The sequence below is a fragment of the Hyperoodon ampullatus genome, assembly GCF_949752795.1.
Source record: "Hyperoodon ampullatus genome assembly, chromosome: X".
Lineage (NCBI taxonomy): Eukaryota > Metazoa > Chordata > Mammalia > Artiodactyla > Ziphiidae > Hyperoodon > Hyperoodon ampullatus.
The window spans coordinates 132499501-132522543 of NC_136913.1; the positions used below are offsets into that span (position 1 = coordinate 132499501).

The 23043-nt window shown below is 45.8% G+C and overlaps 1 protein-coding gene across 2 annotated transcripts in view; it reads right to left on the reverse strand.

The window, feature by feature from the left end:
* The window catches only part of GAB3 (GRB2 associated binding protein 3), a gene marked incomplete at both ends in the record, with an annotated part of 54355 nt that extends 34881 nt beyond the window's left edge, over positions 1 to 19474 (reverse strand). For both annotated transcript variants that reach the window (XM_079726866.1, XM_079726865.1), the window contains one exon: positions 19403 to 19474. In XM_079726866.1, the coding sequence (XP_079582992.1) occupies positions 19403 to 19474 (72 nt within the window). The remainder of the gene's footprint in view (positions 1 to 19402) is intronic.
* Positions 19475 to 23043: the final 3569 nt, after the last annotated feature.

The window sequence follows — 23043 nt, forward strand, 5'->3', positions numbered from 1 at the left end:
GGGAGAAATGAACAGACTCCCCAGGGACCTGCTAAAAATGCACATTCCTGGACCTCATGTCCAGAAAGCCTTACTCACCAGGGCTGGCTTGGGGCCCAGGAATGTGCATTTTAAACAAGCATCTCTACAGATTGTGATGCATAGAAGCAGCGCCCTTTCTAAAGGTGCCTAACTGGCCAAGGATGAAAAGGGAGTTCAAGATGGACCATTTCAACACTGAATTCCTATCCTTTTATGGGTTGTGAACCCCTTAGGAAACATGATGAAATTCATGGACCTTCTCTCATCACAAACATGTGTGCAGGGACTTCGCTGGTGGTCCAGTGGTTAAGACTTCGTGCTCCCAACGGAGGGGGCCCAAGTTCGATCCCTGGTCAGGGAACTAGATCCCACATGCATGCCGCAACTAAGAGCCCACATACCACAACTAAACAGCCTGCATGCCGCAACTAAGACCCAGAGCAGCCAAAATACAATTAATTAATTAAAAAAAAGAAACGTGTGTGCGCGCCTGTGTGAGCGCACACATGCTGTTCTGGATGGTTTTCCCTTATTGAACTACACACACTTTCCCTCATGGCCTCACCCAGGATCATTTCTCTTAACAACCATCTGTTTGCTGATGATTTACAAAATTATGTTTCCAACCTAGATCTTTCCCAGAAACTTCAGATCCATGCCTAAGGTCCAGCTTCGAGACCATGCTCATACTTGTTGAGTGAACTAATTCCACATGATTTCACAGTGCCCTGGACCTAGGTTTAAAACACTACTCTTGAGAAACATGACTAGCTTTGTGGGTTCATAACAAACCTCATCACCAGGATTTACTCATCACATATTTACGTGCTAGGAACTGGGGATGTGATGGGGAACCAGACAGACAAGTTCTCGAAGCTGGACCTGAGGCAGTCAGGCAAGGCTTGGTCTGAGCCTTTTAAGTCAACCACAGTAAATGCTCCATCCACACATTGAGTACACTGGGGTGTCAGCTACACATTTATTTGCTTTTTCTTAATTAATTAATTTTATTTATTTTTGGCTGCGTTGCGTCTTTGTTGCTGCGCACCGGCTTTCTCTAGTTGCGTCGAGCGGGGCCTACTCTTTGTTGCGGTGCGTGGGCTTCTCATTGCAGTGGCTTCTCTTGTTGTGGAGCACGGGGTCTAGGCGTGCAGGCTTCAGTAGTTGAGGCACGCGGGCTCAGTAGTTGTGGCTCGCGGGCTCTAGAGCACAGGCTCAGTAGTTGTGGCGCACGGGCTAAGTTGCTCCGTGGCATGTGGGATTTTCCCAGACCGGGGCTCGAACCCATGTCCCCTGCATTGGCAGGCGGATTCTTAACCATTGTGCCACCAGGCAAGCCCTAGCTACACACCTCTAAGATGAGCCTTTCTCAGTTAATAACACAGGCTATTGAGGCTGAAGATTACCATGGACAAAGGTTCGAAGTTTGAGCACTTTATTCCTACACTCAGTTCTATTTGCACAATAAAATAAACCTGGCTGGGTTAAGCAAGTTTCACCTCTTGGGCTCCAGAATTCACTCCAATAAAAGTGAAGTGCCCTGTCTGGATTGTATCCATCGTCGAAAGACACTGAAGTGAACTGAGAAACATCCTGCAAGTCTCTGAGGCTGTAAAGAGACACCTCTGATTTAAACTGCTCTTCTGGCCAGAGTGATTACTGTCCCTTTGTTTCAGCGGAATTGGCCCCCTGACCCCTCTGCAGTGGTGAAATCCCAAAGCTATGAAATCATTTCCTCCGCATGTGCACAGGACCCATCAGCAAGCTGCCGGCATCGCCCAGCTTTCCAACTCGGGCTGAGGGAACGAAACCTCCATCGAGCTGCACTTGGAACTGTGGGTTTTGATCTTTCAATATTACTGTCATCTGAGCCAGGGCAGTTTTCGACTCAAGCTGCCCAAGGAACTGTGCAGGCCTCTTCCCCTTTGGACCTGTGGATGTGCTCCATGCTGCCCTGGCCCGGAGTGTCCAGGGCTCCAGGATCTGGGGCTCAGACTCCAAAATCTGAGCCTGTTCTGATTGCTTACATGTGTTGGGCTTCTGAGCTCTAGTGTGAAAAGCGTTCGCATTGTGTGCAAATTCTGTGGTACAAAGTTGGAAGTGGAACTTGTTTGAGGAGCATGAGAAATTACATGCAGAAGAAAGGAACTTTAGAAACCAAGATCTGGCCAATGAACATCAGGTGGTCTCCAGCTCGCCCTGGGACTCTAGCCTGTGCCCATCTAGCCTGTGTGCTCTGTGAGGGCAGGACTGGGGGGAGGGCTGGCTAGAAAAGCTTAACAGGAGGAATCCTCATGTTGGAACAGATCTGTATATTGATTGCAGTGGTGGCCACAGGAATCTACACGTGCAATGAAACTGCACTGAGACACACAGACACACGCACGTACAACAGGTGAAACCTACAGCAGCTCCTGTTTGTTTACAAACTCCTGGGGATCTAGTTAAGTTTCTAAATAAGTTTACAAAAAGATGCTCAATCCAAAAGAACTCAAGAAAGTACAGAAAAGGAAACCTACAGGAAGTGGGGAGCACATCAAAAGTACAAGTAAGATGCTCAATTTCAATCTAAATGCATCAATCATTACATCCAGTGGAAATGGACTCAGTACTCTGGCACAAAGATGTTTATGGAATGAGTCGCATGCAGGGGATGCAGAGATGAGCATCACCAGGCCCTGCTCGCAGGATGCTCATGATGGTCTCGAGGGCCATGTGCTATGACAGAATATACCACATGGACGAATTTGTGGGTGCCAGGAAGGTTAGAGTGACAGAGGATGAAGCTAAAGAGGGGGTGGTGGCCAAATGGTGGAAGACATGGTGGGCCTGAGGGAGGGAGGGGTCGAAGCTGAATCGGAGGCTGCTTTATGACCGGGCAGGTACTATTATTGTGTCATGTGTTACCAAGTGCTCAGAGTCCCCCGAATGGAACAACTTGTATTTATAATCTTGTGAAGTGGTCAAGGCAGCTAATGTTCCAGAAAAAGAAGCTGGTCCTCAGAGAGGTGGAGTGTTAGCTTTCTGCAGACTGTCCTGTCATGCGGAACTGTCTAAGCTCTTTCCCCGATCTAGCTCCAAAGTGGAATCTTTCTGTCCCTTCACACACAAACATTCTTCGCTGGAGTCCAGAAGACACGGAGGGAAAAGAGGCAAGAGGACTAAGACTGGCTCTTGTCTGACTGAGTGAATTTTCATTTCCTTTTACACCTTTCTTCATCCCCGTTCTTCTGACTGGAACACATTTCCCCCACTGTGCTTTTCTTCTCCTTGTGCTGCTATTAACGGATACTTAGTAAATGTTAGTGAGTGTTAGGAAACCTAACAACTCCATCACCAACTGCCATTTGTAAGGCCCCCGGGAATCTTGGATGTGGTCCCAGAACACGAGATGAAAGAAAGCATTTGGTAACAACCCGGAGGTTTATAGTAACTTCCCAAGACCCGCTCCTTTAAGCCCAGCTCCCATTTTCTTCCCAGTGGTGTCACCTTGAAAACACCTTGAAAACACTCAGGAAGTTTGGGGTGTGGTTATGTGTTGCAAAAGGCGAACATCATTGAAGAAACAAAGAAACAAAGTCCTGGTTAATGTTCTATTTTCTGCTGTGCTTTACTCAAGGGGGCCCCTTCTCTCCGCCTTCTACTTCCTCGCCAAGGGGGCCCACAAAAGCCAGGGGACCTGAGGGCGGTGGGTCGGGAATTTCCAGGAGCCGGGATTGCTGGTGACCCTTCAGCCTGATGGCCTGTAACCTTCTGCCTGCCACCACATAGAGCCGGGACTTGTCGCAGGCGTGGAATAGCTTCCTGTGATTGTCCTGGAGACGGCCTGGCCCACGGGTTCCGCTTCCAGGCCTTGTCAAGAGAAGCAGACAAGTCCTGGATCTCTGCGACGTGGAAGGAGGAACCCTGAGGACTGTTCGGCAGAGATAAGTGTGCCACTCTACGTGACGTGGACTTGACCTTCCTCGTGTACGGAGACCTAAGTGCCACTCAATGTCCTGGGTGGTTTCTCATCATTTCTGAACTGGACACTTACAAATGAAATAATATGACCCTCACACCCAAGGGTGTCCCCTTGGGACGTTCCTTCACCACTGCTCAAGCTGAGCACATAGGGGTAAGGGCTCCTGGGACCGTCTCCGAAGGAGTCCATGAACGATGAGGTGACACCGATCCCTTGGAATGCACAATAGTAATAATAATAGGTAACACGCATGTCCCGGGAACTGGTCGAAGTGCTTTGGATGGATTAAATGAAATCATTTAACCTGCACACAGGTCCTTACAGCATTCTCTACACAGGAGGAAAGGCGTGATGTGAACGAACTGGGATGCGGCGAGAGTGTAGACTTCGTTACCAAGTCTAAGACAAAAGGTCTTGGAAAGGAGAAAATCTGGCCCTGTTTTATACAAATGAGCTCACAGTCCAGCAGGAGGCCCACCCCTTCTTTCTCCTGAAATACGTGAATTTGGAAGGCATTTGGAAAACCCGGTCTCTTGTGTTATTAGATGTAAGGTAGCTGAGGTTTACCGCTGAGAAAAATCTCTCTAAAACGTTCCCCCCGGTGCCTGGTGCAAGCTCAGGCAATCTTGTTGAACAAATTAATGAATGTCTAGCTCATTCCACCTGTAATCCAAATAAATTCTGCCTTTATTAAATATTCACATTTAAATAAGGAAATGATAACAGGACTGAAAAAATAGAGGTGGGCATTGACCTAACACCGGCCTCTGGGAAGGCTTTCCAAAAACAAGACACGACAGCCACACGTTCATTCCTCAGAAGTGGAGCCGTCGGTGTTGTTAACACTCGTGCTACCGGAGGGACTCAGCTGCCGGAGGGCAGGAGGGACGGAAAGAGGAGACAGCGGGCAGGAGATGGGTCCCAGCTGGCAGGCAGCTAACGGCCCCAGAGTGATGGTTATGGGGTAGCTCATCAGCACGAAACACTCTTTTGGCTGCAGGAAGTTGCCAAAACCGCCTCCCAGCCTCTGGCCAGCACAAAACTGTGACTCAAGAGAAGCGGTTCCGCCCGGGAGCCCACAGGATGCCAGTGTTGACTTAAGCTCGAGTCTCGGCCTGGGAGAAGCTGAGCTCCCAGAGGGCACCTGCCGGCGGCAGACTCGTCCCCAGGTACCTAGAGAGGAAAAGAACAGCCTGGCTTTCAGCTTGGTTTCACGACTTGCTGGGCTCAAGGGACAGAAATCTGTTAGAAGGAAGACCCCTTTATTGTTTACAGTTCAAGGCCAGTTCCATGGGCCTCGTCCCTGCTGACCCCAGTGCATTTCTGCATGCCGGGAACGCACGTGCCAATCAGGATGCAGAAATGTTTGCTGGGTGAAGTGATGAGCACTGGTCTAGAGCAAGCACCTCAAGCCGCTGCCCGCTGCATCTGGCTTTCATCCTGTTCCCCTCACGGTCCCTCTCAGCTCCTAAAGACTGAGAGTCTGGGTGGAGGAGTAATCCACACCATTGTCCTCTCGTTCCTCAGTTAAGGACTTTTCACTGGCATCCTTCACAAATCTTCCTCCTATTTCGTCAAAGCTGTACCCTTCCAGGGGTAGATGAGACGTCTAACCGATCTCAGGTCTTTCCATGACTTGGTTAGATTTTCCTGCTCTGTTTTCGACTCTTTTCAATGAGTTTCACAGAGGGGAATCACATAAACATGTATTCAGAAATAAGTTCCTTTCTTTCTCAGAAACCTCTTTGAAAGATCCAGCAGGCACATAGGCGAAAGCAAAAAGGGCACCTTGTTGTTTAAATGTGTATTTGTCTGGTGTCTCAGGAGGTTGTATATTATTCCTTATGTGTCACGTCCCTTTGTAGACCTTTCTCTATGCCCATTTTTACATTGCAATGCCGATCTTTTCCCTAATGATTTACAAGGATTATTCCTAGAAGTTAAGGATATAAACTCATTTGCCTTATAAGTTTATGTTGTTTTTGAAGCGCCAGTGCCTAACGTTGTTCTCAGCATGCAGGAGATGCTCAGTAAATATTTGCTGAAGGACTGAAGGAATGAATAAATGAATGAATGGAAGTGTTTTACTCTCATATAGCAAAAATCTGTCTTTCCCTTTATAGTTTTTCTATCATGTTTAGAAAGGTTTTCCCCACCCCAAGATCAGATTGAGATCCTACAACATTCTCTTGTAGGAATTATATTTCATTGTCTTCCATTTAAACTCAACGCATCTGGAATTCGTTTGTCACGTCTCTATGAAGTGAGATTGATCTATAGTTTTATGAATTTGCTATCAGGCTTCCTGAAGAAGCTTGCATCTTGTTCTGTGCCTAAATAGTTTAAGGAGTGTGAGAGTGATCTGTTCTTTAAAGTTCAAAAGATCTCAAATATTAAAACATTCTGAGTCAAGCATCTGTCTCGGAGGTAATTTCACTTCTTTCATATTTACCTTACAATATTGACCAAAATAACATTTTAGGGTGTAAGACTGTGAAGTGTGTACTTCTTTCTAGCAAGGCCATGTGAGAGTTCTCCTTTGGTGTGAAAATTTCGGTGGAGTTAAATTACAGTTTAAACTTCAGTTTAATTTCTAGTTACACCATGCTCAGGGCCCAAGACCCCAAACCACGGATTTCTTGTCAGCACTAAAAGCCACAATGTAACAGACTTGCTTCTTGTGAAATAGGAACTGCTGGTGATAAACCGAAACAACCACGGAAAAGGAGGCCTGGGAGGGGACAACAAAGCAGCCTACAGGGGACCTAGCGGGCGTGTTGATATAAAGCAGGCACAGTTCTAATGTGTAAAGAAGGCAAAGTAAGCTGAGTTACCCAGCACGGCGGGATGCATCGTGAGGCTCTACCTGGAGGGAGACAGACAAGAAAATAGGGTGCTCCATGGCAGAAGGAACGCGACTTTGATCCCTGACAGGATACAACAGGTGTGGAGGCCCCCCGGCCAGGGCTGCCCAGCATGCCTTGGGGCTTGGCTACACAGGGCCTCTGGGCTCATCCAGCCTGACACAAGATAATAAAATAGTATCTTCCTACACTTCCTTTTAACCTTTTATGGTGAATTATTCCATGAATATAATTGCGAGAAGCCAAATAACTCACAAGAACTATAAAGGAACCAATTTCCAGATTTGCTTACAAAAGATAAAAAACTATGTGCGTGGCAAGAGACCCCTTGAACAAAGTTGAGATGATGAATTTGTAGGGAGCTACAATTGAATAAACAAAATACATAAAGAGCTTCTATGAAAACACTTCGATAAACGTAAATGACCTGAGCACCTGGAGAATGGCATTTCCATACTCTGAGATTTGGAAGCCCCTGGAAGGAGCAGATTTAGGGAGACTACATTGCCCCAAGGCCTCTGCTCTATCTTGTTGCTGCGAGTGTGCTTTTATTTTGGAGAATGATAAACTTTACCCTTCATTTCACTCAGACTTGTAAATGAGATGAGGGAAATGGAACTCAAAGAATCACAACAAAGTACCTTTGGACGGAGATTTACTTTCTTCCTTTCTGATTTTTGCCCATTATACATAGTGACGTTAACATCCATGAACATACATCACTGTGCAAAGTTTTGAAAATTTTGTGCCAATCTGATGGGCAAAGGTATCACATTTTTAATCAGCAATTTTTGGTTATATGACTTGGGGCCATTTGTTTCTTCTTCTATGAAATGCTTATTTTCTCTCAGAAAATGAAAACATGTGAGTGTTGACTGTTACAATCTAGAGGCAGATGGGTCCATAGACAGGGGGGTGGTAGCAGCTGCCAGCTTCCAATAAAAAAAGAACAAGATACGACAATGGCTTTCTTTCTCCACCCTGGCTCTAGGCTCTGAACAGGTGGGAACTTACATCCTGAGAAGGACCTGAGGAAAGGTGGGAACTTATTTCCTTCTCTGTCGGGCCCAAATCTGGAGGTGGGTGTCACTTGATTCCTGGTGACCTTACACTGCAAATCAATAAAACGCTTCCCTCTCCTTTGCTTTCGGCTACCCAAAGATCATGACAGATTGGCTGAAGGACAAATTGCAAACAAAAAGGTGAAATTTACCAGTAAGAAATGCAAGGTCCAGGCCCCCGGCCTCAACAAAGCAAAACATCGACAGCACAAGCAGAGACTGGAGGAAAGAGAGCTCAGCAAGAGGAAAACGCAGTTCTCTCAACAGGAAGCCAGGCGGGTGTGAGTCAGCGGTGCGGTGGCCGCCAGCCCCGAGCCAGGGGGACCTCCAGCCTCCAGGCGGGGAGGGGGCAGCTGGCTCCGCTCGGCCTGGCGCTCTGATCCCAGGAGCGCACTCAGTCCTGGTAGCAGCTCGGAGGAGGTGGATCGATGGCCTGAGAACCTGGAAGAAATGGCGGCATCGACTGCCACCCTCACACCGGACGCCAGCGGGGCTCCCAGGTGAACAGAGCGAGGTGTGTTCCGTGTAATCTCAAGAGGTAACAACACCGGGCTGGGTTCTCCCAGTCGGAGCTGTCACACGATTCTTTGGGAATCGTGTTTATGTAACCGGTTTCCTGTTGCTGGAACTGTCCGGATAACAAGTGATTGCTCAAAAACGTGGCCAGTGTGTAACGAGACGACCACTGACACCCTTTCCAGTCACTGAAGTTCACAGAACTGCACTGCGATTGGGCTTACAGACCACCCTGCTCAACGGCCCCTGGCTCTCTCAGACGTTTTAATTAAGCAGTCGAGAAGCCCCATTGGTTATTTCTCTAAAATCATTCTCATATTCTTCCTTTTTGCTGCACTCCCATTAATACCCTTTGTTTTCCAGTCTCCCTTACAGCTGGAATACAGACTCCGATGGTCTCTCCTGCCAGTTTGGCCTCAAGATCGCTTCTGCAGACCCGACAACAGTCTGCTAGCCACCTAATTAAATAAAAATCTAGTTCCCTGAACCCATGTGCCCAGATCGTAAAGCAAAAGGATGACAAGCTCCAAGACTTAAATTCTTGGCTCGAAGCACAGTTGGAAAAGTAGGCTTTCTATGATAGTGCTAAGACTCCTAGCTTATGTGCGCAGGCTGAGATCACCCACGACGAACCTGGGTTTAACACTGCAAGTTGCTGAATTATTCCACCCGGTCTCATAAGTGAAACAAAGGGCACGCTTCGAAAAGACTGGACCTGGAGAGTTGGAATGGGGACATTTGATGGCGTTTGGCTGAATCTGAGCCCCACTGGGAGGACCACCAAGGAGTCAGACTCCTCGGGAAGGAAGGTTTCGATCACCTCACCAGGCCAACAACGCTGATCAGCTAAGGCACTGTCTTTCCCCTTTCTTTTCCCTACTGTTTTCTGTAGGATGAGCTGGTGGCAGTGAACTCGAGCTAAGTGGCATTGTTCAGCCTGTCAGGCACCCGCAGTAGTGATAGCAGGTTTCTCACCAGAACTAGTTCTGAGTTGTGGTTTGGGGTGTTTTTTCCTGGCTGTTTAACCTCAAAGCTGGTTCTCCAGCCCTCTCACGACTTCTGTCAGAGACCCAATATCATTCTGATCAGCTCTTTTTCTGCTTAAATCAGTCAGGATCAGCTTCTGTTGCTTGCAAATTAAAACCCTGACTAGTACAACATCTACAAAGAGTGTGTGGTCAGTCCAAGTTTCCTCATCTCTAAAATACGCCAAAACTGAATGAAGAAATAATAAATAGAAAAGGAGAAAGTAAAGTTAGAAAAATTAAAAAGTAGGACTTATTTATTAATAATCAAAAAACTGGTTCACTGCCAAAACAAAAATCAATAAAGCGGAAAACACCAACTAACCTAACCAACAGGGGAAAAAGGAACAGAGCACAAATTCACAATGACAAGGAAGCACTACCTCTGAGAAGAGTAAAAACAAATGTAAAAAATCATAAAAGCATTTCAGAAAATCATATGTGATGAATTTGATGGCCTGGATGAAACAGACACTTTTCCAGGAAGAGTATAATTTATAAAACTGACTCAGGGAGAGATAGACTAAACAGACCAATTTCCATAAAAGAAATAGAGTTGACAAAGATCTAAACACACAAAAAAAGCAACAGACATAGTTTAGAGGGGAATTTTGCCAAAATTTTAAAGGGCTGTTAATTCCAACTCTACTTAAAATATTCTAGAATATGGCAAACTTCCAAGTTTTTATATGACCCAAGTATAACATTTATGCCAAAATCTGCTAAAGATTGTACATAAATAAATAAAGCCAAATTTAAAGCCAAAGACCAATCTCACTTATGAATGTTGATGCAAATAGCCAATATAAAATATTAGTATGAATAATCCAACAACACAATGAAAAATATACCTTGTCCAACTGGGGCTTATTCCAGAAGTGTAAAGGTGGTCTAATATTACATAATCTATTAACAGAATCATTGCTTTGCTAGATTTAATGAAAAAGTCATTATGAGCATCACTAGAAATGCTGAAAAACTTAATAAAATTCAACAATGACTTCTGATTAAAAAAAAAAGAGGGCTTCCCTGGTGGCGCAGTGGTTGAGAGTCCGCCTGCCAATGCAGGGGACACGGGTTTGTGCCCTGGTCCGGGAAGATCCCACATGCTGCGGAGCGGCTGGGCCCGTGAGCCATGGCCACTGAGCCTGCGCGTCCGGAGCCTGTGCTCCGCAACGGGAGAGGCCACAACAGTGAGAGGCCCGTGTACCGCAAAAAAAAAAAAAGAAAAAAAAAGAAAACTCAGTGATACAGGAATTGTAGAATATTTCACTAACATAAAGAAAATATATTCTCCTAGCCCAAAAGTCAATATTTTTCTTTCTTTCTTTTTTCTTAAAGTATTAAAAAAATTTTTTTTAAGATTCAAAAAAAATTTATTCTTTGGCTGTGTTGGGTCTTCGTTGCTGCACATGGGCTTTCTCTTTAGTTGTGGTGAGCGGGGGCTACTCTTTGTTGCGGTGCGTGGGCTTCTCATTGCGGTGGCTTCTCTTGTTGTGGAGCACGGGCTCTAGGCGCGCGGGCTTCAGTAGCTGTGGCTCGCGGGCTTTAGAGCACAGGCTCAGTAGTTGTGGAGCACGGGCTTCATTGCTCCGCGGCATGTGGGATCTTCCCGGACCACGGCTCGAGCCCGTGTCCCCTGCATTGGCAGGCGGATTCTTAACCACTGTGCCATCAGGGCAGCCCTCTTTCTTTTTTTAAAGAGAAGCTTTATTGAAGTATAATTGGCACACAAATAACTGTACATAACTAATGTGTACAATTTGATGAGTTTGACATATGTAGACACCTGTGAAATCATCACCACAGTCAAGGTAGTAGACATATCCATCACCTCCCAAAGTTTTCCTGTGTTCCTTTGTGTGTGTGTCAATGTGTGTGTGTAAGAACACATACATGACATCTACCCCTCTAACAACTTTTAAGTGCATAATATAGTATTGTTGGCTATAGGCATTATGCTGTACAGCAGATCTCTAGAAATAATTTATCTTGTATAACTGAAACTTTATACCAATACAGGCCAGCAATTCCACTTGCGGGTATATGCTCAAAAGAATTGAAATCAGGATCTCAAAGAGATATATGTCCTCCCATGTTCATCCATCAGAACATTGTTTACAAAGCCAAGACATGGAAACAATCTAAGTGTTGGAGTGATGGATGAATGCATAAAGAAAATGTGGTATGTCCATACAATGGAATATTATTAAGCCTTAAAAAAAAGGCAATCCTGCCATTTGTGACTTATGGATAAACCTGGAGGACATTATGTTAAGTGAGATAAGCCAGACACAAACAGACAAAGATTCCACTTATATGAGGTCCCTAGAACAGTCAAACTCATAGAAGCAGAGAGTTGGATGGTGGTCACTGGGGGACAGGGGGAGAAGGAAATGGGGATTTGTTGTTCAATTGGTATAAACTTCTAATATTTTTCTTAATAGGAAAACATTGAAGGCATGCCTATAAAAGTCAAGATCAAAATAAGCTTGCCCATTGTCAATACTACTGTTTCACGTTGGGGTGTTAACCAACACATTTGGACAAGAGGAAAAAAACCAAGATACATAAGAATTGAAAAAGGAAGTGGTAAAACTCTTTCTATTTTGGGGACTTCCCTGGTGGTCCAGTGGCTAAGCTCCAAGCTCCCAATGCACGGGGCCCAGGTTCCATCCCCAGTCGGAGAACTAGATCCTGCATGCCACAACTAAAGAGCCCACATGCCGCAACTAAAAGATCCCGCCTGCCACAACTAAGACCTGGCGCAGGCAAATAAATTAAAAAAAAAAAAACTCTTTCTTTTTTGGATGACACGATTGTATACACAAGAAATCCCCAAAGAAGAATCAACTGAAAAACTACTACAAAGAGTAAGAGAATTCAAAGGTAAGAGGATAGAATATTAATATGTTGAAATTATATTGGACCCAACTTTGTGCATCTTGGCGCCACCAGCCTTCCAGGCCCAGCTGCTCTCTCAGTGGGGAGCCATGGCCTCTGCTGAGAGACCCTCCCACCCTTCCCAGGCCCGAGCCAGTGAACCCTCAAATACTCCAGTTCCTTCCACCACTTCTGGATTCAGATGAGACACCAGAACAAAAAACACTGGCTTTCCCAGTGGCTGCCCCAAAAGGCACTGAGAGACAGGAGCCGTAAGGGAACTGGCAGATATATTTATCTCCCTTCTTTGTTGCAAAAGACGGTTTCAAGGTGAATCGGTTCTACAGAGCCTGTCCAAATCCATCCAAATGACCCAACCAGTGGCTGTGTTTTCTCATGAAGCCATGGCCAACTCAGTAACACACGAACTTGCACGTTCTTTCCTTTCTTCCTTTTTCCCATCACTCTCACTGCATTGAGATTACAACCCCAACAAAGCCTTGGCAAATAAGCCTTGGCTCAAGTTCTGTTTTCTAAGGAATTAGGTGAAGACAGAAACCAATAGCCCTATGAATACAAACAAACAAAGAAAAAAACCCAAACAGGCATAAGCCTAATAAGAATTGTGTAAAGACCAATGTGAAAAAACTTGGAAATACTGCTGTAAGACATAAAAGCTGACTTGGATAGAAAGGCTCCACACCATAATGTCAGTTCTAAGTTCATTTAAAAATCTAACTTAACCCTCCTCCCCGATAATAACAGGGTTTGTTTTGAAATTAAGCAAGCCGATTCTCAAGTTCATGTGGGAAAATTAAATCAAAACTAACCAAACTAAACTCTAAAAACTCTTAAAACTCTGTAACTCTAAAAACTCCAAAAAAAGAACAATAAAGAGGGACTAGCCATATCACTATTCAAATCAACTGTGAAACCTCTATAATGAAAACAGCTTAATAACGGCACATGAATTGACAGAGGGACCAATGGAAGTTGAACCAGAAACTGAAACAAAAATAAATGTGGGAATTTCATATATAATAAGGAAGGGCAGTATCTCAAATCAGTGGGGATACAGATGAACTTTTTAATAAGTAGTGCTGGCAAAACTGTACAGCCATTTGGAAAAAAATAAAGTCGGATCCATTCCTTACATCTGCACCAGGATAAACTCCAAATGGATCCCAAATCTCAATGTAAAAAAAAAACCACACACACACAGTCCGGGGCTCCTGTCTGCTGCCATACAGCTGCCTGCCCCAGACTTGGCACCCAAGTGCCCTAAGCGCTGAGCAGGTGACCTCCCTGGGGAAGAACGGCCGTGGGCCTTGCTTGAAGAGCGAGAAATGTGCAAAGTCGCTGCCCTGATGGGGCCACACCCAAAGGCAACCACCCCTGCAGTGCAGCCACACTGGAGTCCCAAGCCTTTGGTGGGATGGAGCTGAGGGTCACACTTTCAAGTCAACCCAGGTTTTGGAGACCTCATCCCTGGCCACGTGCAGGCACTTGGGTCTCCCCTGTAGACCCCCATGCCCTCAATAAACCTGAACACTCAGGGAAGAAAATAAATAAAACAAAACAAGGGGCTTCCCTCGTGGCACTTATTCAATAACAGTTTAAAAGCTGAGATAAAAGCAGAAGAAGCAACTGAACAAAATTGCCCCAAAACAGACCCATGAAAGGATTTAAGACTTAGGTTGCAATTAAAATCATGCTGTACAAACATAAATACAAATGTCTTTTATATACGAAAAGATGCTCAACCTCACTCATAAAGAAATTCAATTAAAATAAAATACCATTTATCAACTATTAACTTTACAAAGATCAAAACGTTTGATAATACACTATAGTTGGAGCGTTGCAGAGAGACAAGCACTTTGATATCTATTGGCATTTTACACTCACATACACTTTGACTAAGAAATTCCACTTCTAAGCATTTTTTTACAAGCAAAATTAATTGCACATGACTACACAGACCAATGTACAAAGATATTCATGGCAGCATTGTTTATAGTAGCATGGGACTGGAAACAAGAGAAGGTCTATCATAGTAGCTCCATACAGTGAAATATTATGAAGTTGTTAAAGATAATGAGAAAGATCTCTGTGTGCTGATATGGAACAATCCCCAAAATATACTAAGAAAGCGGGTTATAAAATAGTGAATATAGTATACTACCATTTGTTCAAAAAATATGCTTGTATACGCATGGAATATATCTGGAAGGAAAATCCGCAATGCTTGCAGTTGGAGGGGGAAACTTACTTTTCACTGTATATACTTTAATATAAAAGAAAAACAAAGTTGGAGGGCTAAAACTGCCTGATTTCAAGAATTATTATAAAGTTCTTGTCATCAAAACAGCACGGTGTGAGCATAAGGATGAACAAAGACATAAAGGGGACAGACTAGAGAACATAGAAATAGACTTACATAAATATGACCAATTGGGGCTTCCCTGGTGGTGCAGTGGTTGAGAATCTGCCTGCTAATGCAGGGGACACGGGTTCGAGCCCTGGTCTGGGAAGAACCCACATTGCCACGGAGCAACTAGGCCTGTGAGCCACAACTACTGAGCCTGTGCGTCTGGAGCCTGTGCTCCGCAACAAGAGAGGCTGCGACAGTGAGAGGCCCGCGCACCGCGATGAAGAGTGGCCCCCACTTGCCACAATTAGAGAAAGCCCTTGCACAGAAATGAAGACCCCCCCAAAAAAAAGCCAAGCATTTGAAGCCCTTAAAAATAAATAAATAAATAAATATGACCGATTGATTTTTATTTATTTTTTAACATCTTTATTGGAGTATAATTGCTTTACAATGGTGTGTTAGTTTCTGCTCTATAACAAAGTGAATCAGCTATACACATACACACGTTCCCATATCTCTTCCCTCTTGCGTCTCCCTCCCTCCCACCCTCCCTATCCCACCCCTCTAGGTGGTCACAAAGCACCGAGCTGATTTCCCTGTGCTATGCGGCTGCTTCCCACTAGCTATCTATTTTATGTTTGGTAGTGTATATATGTCCATGCCACTCTCTCACTTTGTCACAGCTTCCCCTTCCCCCTCCCCATATCCTCAAGTCCATTCTCTAGTTGGTCTGTGTCTTTATTCACATCTTACCCCTAGGTTCTTCATGACCTTTTTTTTTTCTCTTAGATTCCATATATATGTGTTAGCATACGGTATTTTTTTCTCTTTCTGACTTACTTCACTCTGTATGACAGACTCTAGGTCCATCCAAGTTGCAAAAGTAATTCAATGGAATAAAGACAGTTTGTTCAATAAATGTAATTGGTTTGCAAGAAAATGAATCACAACACGAATGCTACACCTTGTACAAAATTTTTAACTGAAATGAATCATTGGTCTAAAGTGTAAAACTATAAATTTTTTAGGAGAAAAAACATAGGAGAAAATCTTCAGGATCTAGGGTTAGGCAAGAGTTCTTAGATTTGACAATAAACATGATCCATAAAAGAAAAATTGACAAATTGGACTTAATCAAAACTTTAAAATCTTTGTTCTATAAAAGATACTGTAAAGAGAAAGAAAAGACAAACTATAGCCTGGTAGAAAATATTTGCAAATTATATATCCAACAAAGAACTTGTATGTAGAGATAAAAGTAGTACCTGGATCTTAGTGTTGTTTTGAAGACTAAATGAGATAATTCAAGTAAAGTCCTTAGTGTGGTGCCTGGCACATACAACCACTCAATAAATGTGAATTATTATAATTTTATTATCATCATTGTTACAGCATTCTTTAAAGTTGAGAAAATGAAAGCAAGATAACTGTTCATCAACAGAGAAATTGTTAAAATATGTTATGTCTATGACCAGGAATGTTACACAATGGTTTAAAAGAATGAAGCAAATCTATATGTACTAACTTGGAAAGATGTCCAGGATTGTTGTGAAAAAAGAAAATCGCAGGACAGTTTGTATAGTATGATCTCATTTGTGCAGAAAGAAAATTGTATCTTCTTAGAAATTTTTAAAGAATAACATTAACCAAACTTCTAACAGTTGTCATCCCTGGGGAGGGGCGTGGAAGGGAATGAGGAGGGGTGCACAGGAAGGGTAGGATGTGGGGAAAATTAAAGAGGGTCTTTCACTTTTTACTGTATTTATTCCTAGATCATTTGGCTGTTTATAAGAATAAGTTTGTATATTTGTGAAAGAAAAAACAGAAAAGAATCAACCGTCTTTTAAAAGAGCAGTAATTCACCTGTCAGAATGGCAAAAAGTCTACAAACAATAAATGCTGGAGAGGGTGCAGAGAAAAGGGAACCCTCCTACACTGTTGGTGGGAATGTAGACTGGTGCAGCCACTATGGAGAACAGTATGGAGGCTCCTTAAGAAAGTAGAAATAGAGCTACCATATGATCCAGCAATCCCACTCCTAGGCATATATCTGGAAAAGATGAAAAGTCTAATTCAAAAAGATACATGCACCCCAATGTTCATAGCAGCACAATTCACAGTAGCCAAGACATGGAAACAACCTAAATGTCCACTGACAGAGGAATGGATAAAGAAGATGTGGTACATATATCTACAGTAGAATATTACTCGGCCATAAAAAAAGAATGAAATATTGGCAGCAACATGGATGGACCTAGAGATTATCATACTAAGTGCAGTAAGTCAGAGAAGGACAAATACCATATGATTTCACTTATATGTGGAATCTAAAAGAAAAAAAATGAACTTACAAAACAGAAATAGACTCACAGACATAGAAAACAAACTTATGATTACCAAAGGGGAAGGGTGGGGGATAAGTTAGTTCAGGATTAGTAAATACACACCACTATATATAAAATAGATAAACAACAAAGACCTACTGTATGGCACAGGGAACTATATTCAATATCTTGTAATAACCCATAGTGAAAAAAATCTGAAGGTGTACGGCTGAAAGTAACACAATATTGTAAATTAACTATAGTTAAATTTAAAATTTAAAGAGCAGTGATAAAACTAACTTTCTTTCTTTCATAGACTCGAGAATGAAACACCAGCTTACCTCGGACTGAAGGACTTACCTAAATACAGACTTAGCTTCCATCTGTGGTTTACAAACATTAACAGACAGCTATTTGGCTGGCAGCGCAAAGAGCTAAGTTATTGCCCTAGTTGTGCCACTGAGTAGCTTCGTTATGTCATTGTGTAACACATGTGAGACTCTGGACTTCTTGAGGACAGGGATCAAGTCTCTTTTGCTCTCTCTAGCCAATAGCATAGGGCCTGGTTCAGAGTTGGTGCTCAATTAAAAGGAAGACGGAATGAACACTCCCGACAGGATCTGAGTGAAAAGCGGCTTGTGAGCACTGACAAATGATCGCCATCTAGTGGCTACACGGGATTCCTGCAGAACTTAGAGATGCGCGGAAACTGACTATGGGGTGTGTTTCAGGGACTCCTTTCAACCAAAGAGCATCGACTGTCGAAATGACTATGCCCTTCATTATAAAAAGTTCCCAACCATAGCCTGAGAGGCCCAGGCTTATGTCTTGGAGTGTTGGTAAGATGACATCTAGGTAGTCTTGTGTCCTAAGTCTCCTCCTTCACCACCCCATCACATGCCCCACACGCCTATAAGCTGTGCAAAGTCCACGCCTGCCACACCTCCAGTGCACCTCAAGAGAACGAAGCACATGTAATAAGAGGTATGGACACCCATGCCTTCCCGAGGTGGATGAAGTACTAATAAAGTTTCCTAAGCCAGTCTGGTCAGGACAAGATAGAAAACAGGACTGGAAAAAAATCTGCCACGAACTTTGCACTCCAGGTTCAGCACCTTCCTGCATCATCTGACAATATGCAGTAAACATTTAAGATGTCTCACGTTCCAAAGGACAACAAGGAAAGCTACCTCGAGCTGGCTTTGCAAGTGCTGCTCTGTGACAGACCCTCACCCTGAGTATCAGTGAGTCTTCAAGGCAGATGCACCGTTAGCGAAGCAGCTGGGTGCCTTAGAGGCTGAGAAATAGTGGACCTCGTGTTTATAGACTCGGGGACTCAAAAAGAATGATGAAGGTAAACAGTGGTAGTAATCAGAAGAATCTAGGTGTGTCTACATCTATGGCATCTACACGCTAAGTGGAACGTGCCTCTAAAACGCTGCTCAGTGGAACAAACGGCAAAAAACTTCACAAAGAGGGCTTACCTGGTGGCGCAGTGGTTGAGAGTCCGCCTGCCAATGCAGGGGACACGGGTTCGAGCCCTGGTCTGGGAAGATCCCACATTGCCGCGGAGCAACTGGGCCCGTGAGCCACAACTACTGAGCCTGTGCTCCGCAACAAGAGAGGCCGCGATAGTGAGAGGCCCACGCACTGCGATGAAGAGTGGCCCCCGCTCGCCGCAACTAGAGAAAGCCCGCGCACAGAAACGAAGACCCAACACAGCCATAAATTAATTAATTAATTAATTTAAAAAAAAACTTCTCAAAGAGTCTTAAGAGACGGACACTAGCGTAGTCCCGGGTCAATGGAGAAAGGGGTCTGAGCAGCTGTGCGTTGTAAAGACCTTGTCCCGAGGACGCGGGTGAACATAATGCTCGAGCTGTGCTCTCCCGACTGCCCCTTGTCTCATCCTAGCAAAAGCCCATGGTTACCGGAGGTTCTCGAAAAGAGCAGTGTCCGCAGAAAGGAGAAGCTGAGAAGCGACACCCTGAGGAAGGCTGCGGACGGTCGTGTCCGACGACAGCTCCGCGGGAAGACGGTGCTCGCGGCCCCCCAGGGGAAAGCGGAGCCTCCGCGGCCGCCCCGTGCATGCAGCGCGTCCCGGGGTCCCCGTCCCTCTCCCCCGCCGCGGCACGGCAACAGGGCCGCTCTTTCAGGAGGTTCCCCCAGCCGCTCCCGCACCGAGACGGCCGCCCGGGCTCGCCCCACCCGCCTCCCTCCCGTCGGCTCGGCGCGCTCCGGCTCGACGTGCGATCTCGCTTTCCGTCCGCCGGCCTCGCCCGCAGCCCGAGTGCGGGGCTCCCAGGCCACTCCGAGGCCACTCCGCGGCCACCCGGGGCCCCGAGAACGCGCGGCGACGCCCCTACTCACGTAGCGCTGCAGCTTCCTCTCGGGGGGCGACTTGACGAGCCAGCCCGTGCACACGGCGTCGCCCGCGCTCATCGTGCCGCGCTTCCTCCGGCTGGGCCGGCGCCCACGGCGGGAGGAAGTCGGCGGGGATGCCGGCGGGGCGGGCCCAGCGCCTCCCGCCCGTCCGCCCTCCCAGCGCCGCCCCCACGGCCCCGAGACCCCCGCCCGGAGGGGACGGGCGCCACCCCCGGCCTCGGGCAGGAAAGCTCTGCGGGCCGGAGCCGGTCCCTCGCCGCCCTCGCCCCCGCCCGCGGTCGTCCGCGTCTGAAGGGCTGGTGCTCGGGCCTCGGGGTCACGAGAGCCGAAATCTAGACCCCGCACCTGCGATGTCAATGCTTAGGGACAAAGAAAAGCCTAACTGCCCCTTGACTTCCCGTTTCCACTTGACGGTTGGCAAATTACTGCTTCTGCTGTGCCCCTCCCCCGAAGATCTCTTTATCAGTGATGAGCTCTGCAGCAAAACTAAATCCAAATCATCCATAATGAAAAGGTTCAAAACTGGAAGTGCTGTTTGCAGTCTCTTTGACCTGAAGTCTTTAAAACATGGATCCAAGAATGATGGTGCAGGCGGTGTGCTGAGCCTGGTAACAGCCACGCACACGACACTTACACAGACCTGCGGCTGCAGGGCTGGTGAGTATGCGCACCACTGGACAGGCATTAGCTCCCTGGATCCATACACACTATCAAGTGGGCTTGATCATGATCTCAGTTGTGCGGGTGAGTAAAATGAGAAACAGGCCTGTCTGTGCTGCCCTTCAAGGCACTCTCTGCCCTTTATGAACGCACTTTATAAACAGAAAAGCACGGATATCAAATTTCGGGGCCGCATCCACAGTGCCAATCCGAGTGATGTATGGCGTCACCTGGCCAGCTCCCCGACCTGTAGTGCTCTTTTCCCTCGGTGTGACGCCTCTCCCTTAGAAGTGACACTTGGAAGAAACAAATGCCACATCATTTCTTTGACTTACAAAAAGACTTCTCAGCCACCTACCATACATCTGAAATTTCCACGGAGCGATGACTCTTGTATGGTAGGGTTCATGTGTTGTTCTGTAATCAGTCAGGGTTCAGTGGAGGGAACAGAGCTTGCTCTAGGTATTTCAAGCAGAAAGGGATTTAATTTAGGGAAGAAGGTGCTTATAAAATCAATGGAAGTGCTGGAGCATTGGGAGTCCGTGGGCGCTGAAAGCAACAACAACTCACTCCTGGCAAAATAATACTGCTACCCTATCCCTCCTACAAAACTAAAAAGCACTCCCTAAAACAGGACACCAAAAGACCCATCCGTCACTGTAGCCATCTCTAGTTCAGACACCACCTCACTTCAATATCCTAAAACCTAAAGAAAAACATAAAGCTAACCTCTATCAGCCTTTATTTGACATACATAAAATCTGGAGAGAAGGAATATGGGAAAAATTTATATGTTTACCACACACACACACACACACAAACACACACAGATGCGCACACACAGCTACTACAATTCTCCTTTCTATAACTGATCTTGAGATCATAATTTCATTGGTCTTTATAACTTCCTTCTTCACTACCGTCCCTGTCCTCCTTTTGCTCTCCAGCCTCAGCTGGTCAGAATTCTTTACCTGGTAAGTCAACCAAACCTTTATTCCCACTGAGCCTGAATCCTTAGTGGTCCTGCCTGGACGTGACGGTAGTAGGAGATGCCCCAGAGGATCCCTTGGATTTAAGACATAGTCCTTCCCAATCCCATGGTATAACAGTGACCCTGTTTCAACTTGGTAATCCATGTCAACCATCCAAGCCTGCTCAGAAGACCTGTGGTTCAGTGGCATAAAGAACCCTAAATGGGGCTTCCCTGGTGGCGCAGTGGTTAAGAGTCTGCCTGCCGATGCAAGGGACATGGGTTCATGCCCCGCTCCAGGAAGATCCCACATGTTGCGGAGCGGCTGGGCCCGTGAGCCATGGCCGCTGAGCCTGCGCGTCCGGAGCCTGTGCTCCGCAACGGGAGAGGCCACAACAATGAGAGGTCCACGTACCGCAAAAATAAAAAAAAATAAAAAATAAAGAACCCTAAATGGCCAGATGGCAATGTCAACTTGCAATATGATGGAACCAGCGTTTGGATCCTGGTTGAAGCATTCCTACCTTGGAAACCAACAGAGCTCCAAGCTGCTCCACCCTGGGAGTAGATGATTAGGTGAGATGGTGAGAGGAGTCCTTCCCACTTCTCGATTGTGGGCCCGTGGATTCTGGCTAAGGAGAAACAGCACCACATAGTGGCCACCAGCTCACCTCCCCCTTTCAGTGTCTTTTCACCCACCTAGCATAGGAAGTGAGCCTTCACTAGACTGACCAGCACCGATCCTCTCAGGCCAGGGGCTTCAGGGCAATCCTTCAGTGTCAGCACGTAGCACACGTCTTGTGTCTTATAGTGATTGCCTTGGTTGGAAGCACTGTTATGTGAAATATTGTGAAAGTGAATGCAGGACAGTAAGTCTACGGGTGGCCATGCCAGCAGAAAGGTGGCTCATGATAAGTACCTATTCAAGTGAGGACAAATTGTGGCCCCTTCCCCACAGATGTGGTCTGATTTCATCAATCGCCACAAGGTGGTGGGCTCGTCCCCCAGGGAAGGCTACCTTATTGGGAACTCGGTGTGGGCCTCTGCTGTGGACAGGCAGAGTACTTAGCAGCGGCAGTGACAGTGGCCATGACCACATCAACTGTTGGCAGTTCCTGGGAGGGGAGCCTCACCCCTGCTGATTCCTTTAACCTCTGTAAACAATCTCCCCATTAGATTCTCCTCACTTCAACCCATAGAGCCTCCCATTTGCTTCCTTCGGAGACCCTGACCAACAGACCTATGAGGTTACACGTGGGAGTCAAGGGAAAGAGTGTCACTCACAGCAGGGGCCACAGAGGTTGATCAAAAGGAAAATACGATGGCATAGAGGACATGATTTCCTTCAAAACTCCAGGAATCCATGGTCTGTTTCTCCTTTCAGGACTTGCCAAAGCTCCATGTAATGTTGCAGTGCGTCGAGTGGCCGGTACCTGCCACAGAGACTTTCCTTGCCTGGGGTTCCAGTAAAAACACGTCACCTTACAGATTACTTGCTGAAGCACTGGTGGCACAATTTCATGTCATATACATTGCCTACAGAACCTGAAGAGCCCCACCAAATGCGGTGCCCCTTTCTGAGTGGTAGGTGGTATGAAGTGCAGCAACTTACTGAATATCCGGTATGGTCCAGACCATCTCAAAACATCACTAAGGGTCAGTCTCTTGAGTTTTCATGGGCTTTATCTCCCACACTCTGGCATACATGTGTCCTAATGAAGCATCTCTGCTAACTTTTGCCCACCAGGTGCAGTAAGCATGATGTCTTCGGTGTAATGGCCCAGCACGATGTTCACCATGATTGTCGAAACAATCAAGTTCCATTCATCCGAGATGATGACAGAGAGTCAGAGGATGGCTTGTTTGCACTCCAGCTTGGGGAGACTAGATAATTTGAATAGCAAGTGGTTTTTTAGAACCTGGATTTCCTTTGTGGCTTACCCATTTCTCATTTATTTAAAATAGGTTTAGGAAAAACAAATACCATATGCTAACA